We start from the raw sequence: 9,382 nt of genomic DNA on the forward strand, positions 1-9,382 counted from the left end.
CATGCTCCTCAGTTTGTGAACTGATTGTGACAACCCATCCCATTGACCCCACTAGCCACTGTTAGCTTGCCCCCATAGGCCCCAAGCTGAGGGGTTAGGATCGATGCCCGACAGGGCCAGCTTGGGGCCTATGGGGGCAAGCTAGCGGTGGCTAGTAGGGTCAACGAGACAGGTTGTCACATAAAAATTGATTTTTGTCAGTTGGTGACAACTTTTCCTATTGGAAGGTTGTTAAAGGGTGGAGACCAGGGTTCGAGGAACGCCTGGCGCACCAATAACCTACTGGTGGATTTGGATGAATAGTTCCTATCCACGGTGAGGGGTTAGGATCGATGCCCGACAAGGCCAGCTTGGGGCCTATGGGGGCAAGCTAGCGGTGGCTAGTGGGGTCAACGAGACAGGTTGTCACATAAAAATCGATTTTTTTCAGTTGGTGACAGCTTTTCCTATGGGAAGGTTGTTAAAGGGTGGGGACCAGGGTTCGAAGAACGCCTGGCGCACCAATAACCTACTGGTGGATTTGGATGAATAGTTCCTATCCACGGTGAGGGGTTAGGATCGATGCCCTGCAGGGACAGCCTGGGGCCTATGGAGGTAAGCTAGCGGTGGGCTAGTGGGGTCAACAGGACGGGTTGTCACATTGATGATCTTAGTCGATGTAAGTTTCGTATTAGGAACCTGAAATAGAATGTTTACTTCTTGCGTTGAGCTTGTTGTGTGTTTTGCATTTCACCTAAATCCTATGTTCATTTTCTTTGATTCCTCTATATAAATATCTGACATGTTGTTCAAGTGAGAACTGATGTCCCTCAAAACTTTTATCACAGTGCTTACCTTGATTGCCACTTGATGGTGACGAACCCCATGGATTACGTGGAACAGATGGGTAAAGCTGGGGCGTCTGGTTTTGCATTCCACATTGAGGTGGCCCAAGGTATAAATAATACTATAGGTAGCTGTTTCCCGCACCATCCTTTGATTTTGTCTTATCTTTATGATCTTGACTTGTTCAATTTGCTTTTCAAGAGAATTGGCAAGAAATTGTGAGGAAGATTAAGTTTGTTGGAATGAGGCCAGGTGTGGCTCTAAAGCTGGGAACATCTGTTGAACAAGTTTATCCTCTGGTATGAAGAATTTTATTCTTCTGTTTTGCATATACATGTTCCAGAGTGCGATCCGGTTTATCATGGCTTGAGCTATGTATGACAGGATGAAGGAGCAACTCCGGTTGAAATGCACTACAAGAAAACACGCTTTTTGCGACGGAAATCTGCGACGGACAGATTCCCTCGCAAATTTGCGATGAATTTGCGGGTCATTTGCTACAAAGACGAGGACCCACGCAAATCCCTCGCAAATTTGCGGGGGATGTGCGATTTATTTTGCAAGGAAAAAGCTGTCCCTCGTAAATCTATCGCAGAATTGCTACGAATTAGCGAGTAATATAATTTGTAGCAAATTTGCGAGGAAGAAGCGAGAGATTTGTGAGGTCTTTATGAGTTTAGGGTTTAGGGTTTAGGGTTTGAGCTTAGGGTTTGAGTTTAGGTTTAATTCTGAAGTGAAGTTTCCAGTAAAAACATCAAGAGACAAAAAATTATTTGAGATGAATCAACATGTGTAAAGAAAACACATATATAAGATATATATATATATATATATATATATGTAAATCAAGATGTGATTTACTTTCATTATGAACATATGACCAAGTGTTAAAGTGATTTGATCAACATTTGCAATGTAGAGTCCATAGTCTAGTAATCACCAACTATATGAACAATGAAATTGCCAAAACATTTCCAAAACACGAAATTAATAGAGATTGTATCATTAAGAAAATAAAGTTGATGCAAAAGAATATATACACTTGCGAGGGATGTGCGGTGGATGTGCGAGTGCTCCCCTAGCTAATCCCTCGCAATTTGCAAGGGATGTGCGATACACCCTAGCTAATCCCTCGCTAAAGCCTTACGGTTCCCTCGCAATTTGATCTTTTACATGCAAATTAAAGAAGAGCATTACTAACCAACATTGCATCAAGAGACAAGAAACTTTGGAGATTAATTTCCAAAGCATAGGAAAATCTGAACTTAGTAAACTAATAATATGAATCTACTTTAATTTTATCTACACATAGAAAAATATTTGTATATAATAATATTGGACTTAGCAAACTAATATTATTGGATCAATGAATAAGTTGGCATGTCAAGGAAGTTGCTAAGATATAGAAAGAAACTTTGAGATCATAAGATATATAAATCAAGATGTAATATTGATAAATTTACAAACCATAGTCTAGTAATTTACAAACCATAGTCTAGTAATTTACAAACCTTTGCGAGGGATTTGCGACGAGTGTCCTTGCTAATCCCTCGCAAAATTGGTGTATTTTAATTGGCCAGTTTGTCGGCTTGTTGCGGTTGTATAGTAATGTCGTAGAATGCTTCTGCTGGGGTTGCCAATCATATAGTTTAGTTATATGGTTAAATTTAGCAATGTAGAGTACTGCTTCTGATGTGTCTCTCTTTCTTTGATCTTCATATGTTTAACTAACAAGTTCATTTTTGTTTTGTTCTTAGGTTGCTCCTAAGAAAAAAAACAGGATTTTTGGGGTTGGTTCTATGCAATTTGAAGCGTCCTCTTCCAGTAGTTGTGCACCGCCTATGTCTCCGACTAATGATCCGGTCATTTTGGCTCAGAAACTAGCTGCTGCTGAGGAATGTATTCAGACTCAAGCGACTCAAATCCAAGAGAGTGCACAAAGGATGCATAGCTATGATGCTTACTTCGACTATCTCGCTGATAAAGATCCTGAATTTGCTGCAAAATTTCGAAACCCAAACAACCCAGAAGCCAACCCAGTAGCTAACCCAGTAGCCGGAGAAGAGGTAGCCGGAGAAGAGGGCAACACCAATGAAACAGGAACTGGAACCAGAAACATAACCTTTCTCTCTCAATCTTTTTACATACTCACCTGTTTCTCTCTCAAAATCTTTTTAAAGACATGTTTTGCAATTGAATTTCATTAGGAATCTTTTTAAAGACATGTTTTGTAATCAAATTTTATTTTAAGAAAATTTAAATTTCATTTTTCAGTTTGAATTTGATTAGTAATTTGAATTCTATTCCTAATTGTAATTGAAATTTAAGTTCAATTCAATATTAAATCTAATTCCAATTAAAATTGCATCTTGTAAGGTATTTGCGATGGATTTCATTTTCTCGCAAATTGCTTCAGATTTGCGAGTATAAAAGATTCTCGCAAATTGCTAGGGATTTGTGAGGAAAGGTGTCCTCGCAAATTGCGAGGGATTTGTGAGGGAAAATATTCCTCGCAAATCTTGCGAGGGATTTGCGATGTTTGTAATTTGCGAGACGCGATTTGCGAGGAACCTCTATGTCTCGCAAATCCCTTGCTATTGTTGATTTGCGAGGGAGGTGCGATGAATTCTTCCATCACAAATTGATTGTTTTCTTGTAGTGATGGTTCTTATGATGACTGTGGAGCCTGGATTTGGAGGCCAGAAATTTATGCCCAACATGATGGACAAGGTTTCAATTCTGGAGATGTGAATGCCATTTGCTAACGGAAATTCCCATGGTAACCTAAGTTTGATATTATTCTTGGTTTATGTCCAGGCATTGAGGCAAAAATACCCAACACTTGATATTCTATACTACTTCTATTCAATTTAAAAAAATTTAAATTTAAAAAAACTATATTTTAAAAAATAAGATACCCAAAATTAAATCCTACCATTAGAGGAGATAATTTTAATTAAGAGATCAAGGGTTCTTATTTTTAAAACAGTACACAATTAATTCATAAAAAAAAATCAAACAGTACAGAAGAGCCTCAAAATTAAAACCTCCCATTGGCCTTGCTCTAAGGAGAATTGCATGACCAGTGTCTTCCAACAACGTCTTTTCTTTATTAAAATTCTTTAAGAAAATTTTTGATTCTCATAAACTTTTGAAAACTGCTATATTGAAAACTCATCAATTCTGAAAATGTATCATCGTCATTATCTCTTAAGAATATATTAGAAAATTCTTAAAAACACAAAACTTTGATGAACATTATAATGAATTTTATATAAATTATCTATTGGATCACAAATATTAAAAGTAATAATGATGAGTATATTAAATATATTTTACAAAGTTAACTATATACTCTATCAAACTCTGTACTCTTTAAACCATTTAGCATAAGGTTACATTTATTGTACAAAAAAGCTTTTGTTAAATAAATTTTTCATTCATTCAATAAACTATAAATATATTACAAAAAAAAATTGAGATAAGAAAGAAAGGAACAATTATTTGATATAGTATACAATAATTTACCTTATTATAAGAAATAAGTAAGAAATAATCAGAAATCTAAATTTGAAAATATCCATCTCCATTTTCACTATTGTCACTACAAGTACTCTTGAATCTTGATTCTTGCTTTCCAAATCAACTTCATGATTTGAAAATATGCTTCAGTTTGAATATCATTAGTCTTTTTATATTCTTTTTCCCTAAAAACAAGTGTGAGAAAGAAAACGTAGAACAGTTCATTTGATCGATTTGCTTTTAAAAAAAAATGATTTCATGCAAATAATTAAGTTTTAACACAAAAAGTTTTATGCGGTCTAGGGATATCGATTTGAATTGATTTTCCCGATCCTCGGTTTACTTGAACCAAAATGGTCAACGGAATAAAAATGCTTAGTCAGCTTTTGTTTGTAATGTATTTTTGATTTGGTTAAACCGATCACTAGTTCAGTTTTATCCAATTTTTGGTTTATTTTGACTGAAGTCCAGTTTCTTATTCGTTATATCTAATTTATGTTTTTTTAAAAATTATTTTTGATAATATAATGTCCAATAAAAACTTTTTCATTTTTGTATAGTCCCAGAAAACCAACCGGCCTATATAAATATGAGAATTAAAAAAATCGTTATTCTACTAGAACAAATTAAATTGAATCTGAACCGAAAACCAAATTGATTAATCATTCACATCTTAACTGAGTTACAGATTAACTCGTACTGTATCAGTCAAAATGTAGGAAATTAAAGAATGGGACTTGCTCTGTTGCGTCCAGCGGTCTCTAAAAACATTTTACTCTGCACATCTTCAACAAAAGTGCCATCTTTTTCCAAACATAGCAATTTCTGATTTGTAAAGTCTCCATTTTCTTTTTCCTACTTTCAAAATCCCTAGCTTTTGGTTTGCTTCTTCTCCATCTAGAGAGATGAAAAACGCATCTTCCTCATCACCCACCGAGAATCTTCTCACTGAAGAGAGAGAAGAAGTCATGGTTACTAAGAAAGGTGGCTGCTTGAGAAAAACCCATTTCCTAAAACCCTTCGTTACCTCCATCAAAGGTGGCTCTGTAGCCGAGCTTCCTCGTCGTGACTACAAACCCTCTTCTGATTTCTCTTCGGAGCTAAAGCGCTTCTCTTCACAAATTTCCTTCTCAGGGTTTTGGTTTGCAGGGAGTCGTTTCTTATCTTGGGTTGGAAAAATGGAAGCTTTACACGCACCCATTTGGAAAAAAGCTGGGATTTTTTGACGCAATCAAGGCTTCTACTTACAACATCTCCAAAAACTCGTCTTTGATTCTCTCCGTTACTGAGAAATGGTGTCCTGAGACCAATTCTTTTGTCTTTCCTTGGGGTGAAGCAACCATAACTTTAGAGGATGTGATGGTGCTATTAGGCTTTTCTGTTTTGGGCTCTCCGATCTTTGCCCCTTTGAAAAGCTCGGAGATGAGAGATGCCGTAGAGAAACTGGACAAAGCAAGATTTGAGAGTAGATGCAGCGATAGCTATGTGAGGGTAGATTCATGGATTTTCAGGTAGCGGTGGTCAGATGGAGCATGAAGCTTTTCTGGTTTTGTGGCTTTCGCTTTTTGTTTTTCCTTCTACAGCTCGTCGTTCTGTCTCCAAATATGTTACATCTATCGCTGTTCGTTTAGCTAGAGGTGAAAGGATTGCTCTTGCCCCTGTTGTTCTAGCAAGCCTCTATAGAGATTTGGGTCGAATCTGTGATTTTTGTAGAGAAAAATCTGATGACAAAATTTACCTCAAGTCTCTGTTTAAATTAGTACAAGTTTGGACATGGGCGAGATTCAGAAACACAAGACCAAAAGCTAGAGAGATACCCAAAGGTGAACCTAGGATAGCTCAGTGGGGTGATCTGCCACAAAGAAGTAAAACGAGATTGAGTTTTGATGATTTTGAGTGGCGTCCTTACACTAAACCGCTAAAGAACTGGAACCCACTCCGGTTTTACCTTGACGAAGCTATGTGGGTGACTGTTGATGACAGTGTTGATGATGAGTTTGCTTCTTTTGCTCGATGTGTGACAGTTTCTCAGCTTGTTGGAGATGGTTTCTTAGAGGATTACTTCCCGAATAGAGTGGCGATGCAGTTCGGTTTGGCTCAAGATCTTCCTGCTTTGGTTACTCGTCGCAGAAACTTCACAGAAAAGGAGGCTTGGAATGATTACAGTAAGTCACTTGATGGTTTAAAGCTCTACATGCCTTGTCGCCTTGATCGAGGTTCTGTCACTGCAAGATACCGAGTCTGGTGGCTAAAGTCAGTTGCAAAGTTTTTGGGTTCTGCAGAAATGCAGAAAGAAACAACTGAAACTTTTAATGCAAGGAAGAAATCTGATGATGGTGATGATGCATCTCCCAAGGTACTGCCTTTGAGTCATGTTGTTCAGAAATTGGAGGAAGGCTTTTCTGCAAAACGCAGAAGATCTAGGATGCATAGACTCGTAAAGCAAGATAAGATAGGAGTGTTGGTCAAGAGTCGTGTATCATCAGGTAGGAAGATGAACAAGAAAAGTAAGGATTTTACAAATAAGAGAAGCAATAACAAGCGAGTGCAGAAGAAGCGAGCTCATGAGGATTATGGTGAGAGTTCTATGGATGAAGAAGATGATAACATAACTATCGATGTATCTCCCGAAGTACTTCCTTTGAGTGTAGTTCAGAAATTTGAAGAAGGCTTTTCTGCAAGACGCAGTAGTCCTAGGATACAAAAATTAGTAAAGCAAGATCAAATGAGTAATTTAATATATTATTATATTTTTTGTTTTAATATACTTGGTTTTTTTAAATTCTTTCATATTATAGAAACATATTAAAACAAAAAGTATAACAAACCAATTTAGAGTGTTTTTAGTTTCTAATTTTAATATCAAGTTTCAATATTTTAAAAATATTTAAAAATAAATTATTTAAAGTTTGTTATATTATATAAAATTATAAAATTCAACAAAAAAGTATGAAATTGAATTTAAATATTCAAATTTTGATCTGTTACTCAGTAAAAAATTTAATTTAATAGATATTATTTTTAAAGAATAATATTAATAAAACTTGAATATTTTATAGATTGAATCATTTATATTTGTTTTTAAAAATTCAACTTATGTTAATTATCATTATAATTCCACAAATAAAACTATTTTTTAATTATAATAAATATTACGATAATTTATTTGTTTCACAAAACAGACTCATATATAAAAATGAGAGGTGAAGTATAATGATAATTAACAAATTAATATGTTAACTTAGAAAATTAATATGTAAAATCCTTTGATATTATTTGATGAATAATTTAATAAAGAAAATTAAGTTAATTTATACTCTTAAAAAGCCAAGACTCTCGACGTGTTGATGTGCGATCCGAACAAAGTAATCTTCGAGTTTAGGATTGAATCCATAAGAGCGCCTAAACTCATCACTGTCTCCAATTCCTAGGAGCCTAACTCTTCTTATGTTTTGAGTTTGAACATTGTAGTAGAAAATGTAGAAGGGTCGAACATGGCGTGACAACTTCGTTGGGGCCACAATGATTTCACCGGCCTTGTTGGTGCCTGGAAAAGAAATTTCACCACACTCGATATCATCCCACACAGAGGAAGGAAACGCACATGTTTGCTTAGACCATTCAGGTTTCTCGGCGTCTTCTAGTATCCACAAATCAAAACTAGGGAAACGACCATAAGGGAGTCTGACAATGGAAGCTAGCTTCCCTTTGTATTCTAAGAAAACTGTTTCGTTTCCCCTAGGCAAAACAACACTAGGTGCTCTGATGAAACTTAGTTCCTCAGATCTAACATCGAAACGCACAAAAGCAGCACCTGTAGTTTGGGTGAAGAAAGCAGCATAGTAGAGAAAACCGTTGATGCATACATTCGCTAAACTCTCCCTATAAGGTAAAGGAGTACCTTTAATGGGTCTCCATCCTTGACCACTTCCCACTGTTAATACCTTGTGATCCAGATGACCATCATAATCGTTCCAACTTGTTGCACAACAGGATAATGCTTTGAACTGATCATCAATGGGATCGTATCCCACAAAAGAAGCAATGGGATCTCCAGGTAACTTAACGACTTGCTCCATGCTAGGGTTACACATCATCATCCATGAGTTTGCTTTCACAGCGAGAATGCCATGGAAAGAAGCCAAAAGTTGTCTGTAGTGAGAAAAGGTGGTGGGAATTGCCATCTCGAAGCTGGGTACCAAAGAAGAAGAAGAAGACTTATGCTCCTCCTCTCCCTCGTCGTGTTGAAACGAGAAGAAGAAGGTAAGCTTCTCCTCAGGGTTGGTGAATACACCGTTACTCAAAGCGACTATAAACCGTGATTGCTTCGAGGAATTGGAGAAGTAGGATTCAATAAACCCTTGGCTTCGGATGATGGATGANGATCATCAATGAGTCTAGTTCCACAGCGAGAATGCCATGGAAAGAAGCCAAAAATTGTCTGTAGAAAGAAAAGGTGGTGGGAATTGCCATCTCGAAGCTGGGTACCAAAGAAGAAGAAGAAGACTTATGCTCCTCTCCCTCGTCGTGTGAAAACGAGAAGAAGAAGGTAAGCTTCTCCTCCGGGTTGGTGAATACACCGTTACTCAAAGCGACTATAAACCGCGATTGCTTCGAGGAATTGGAGAAGAAGGAATCAATGAATCCTCGGCTTCGGATGATGGAAGACCACATCTTTGACACGCATCGCAACTTCATAAGAGACTTGGCAGACATTCTAGTCAGTATGGCCATCTTTAGATCATGAGGGAGCGAATCCAATTCTAACTTACTTGGGTTTGTGTCTTTCTCTTCATCATCATCGTCCTCCTCCTTGTCAGGCAATCGATTCACTGTAGCCATCTTGAGATCAGGAGGGATCGGATCTAACTTACTTCGGCTGCTACAGGATCTGTCCTTCTCATCGTCCTTGCGTTTCATGGCGGCTCCTCACGGAACCCTAAATTCGACTCCGACAAGATAGATTGAGGCCTCGACTTTTGGAACCGCCGTAACACAAGGTGGAGCGTTTGTTTTGTTTTTGTGATTTTTGGGG

At 37.2% G+C, this 9,382-nt stretch overlaps 1 protein-coding gene and 1 pseudogene across 1 annotated transcript; one reads left to right on the plus strand and one right to left on the minus strand.

The window, feature by feature from the left end:
- Positions 4,996-7,129, plus strand: LOC104777907 (annotated as a pseudogene).
- LOC104777906 (putative F-box protein At1g32660) lies at positions 7,580-9,373 on the minus strand. The gene is made up of 2 exons (XM_019243915.1): positions 8,731-9,373; positions 7,580-8,441 (listed from the first exon to the last, which is right to left on the minus strand). The coding sequence occupies exons 1-2, from the start codon at positions 9,265-9,267 to the stop codon at positions 7,659-7,661; spliced, it is 1,320 nt and encodes a 439-aa protein (XP_019099460.1). The 5' UTR covers positions 9,268-9,373; the 3' UTR covers positions 7,580-7,658.

This window comes from Camelina sativa, chromosome 3 (genome assembly GCF_000633955.1).
Source record: "Camelina sativa cultivar DH55 chromosome 3, Cs, whole genome shotgun sequence".
NCBI classification, from domain to species: Eukaryota; Viridiplantae; Streptophyta; class Magnoliopsida; order Brassicales; family Brassicaceae; genus Camelina; species Camelina sativa.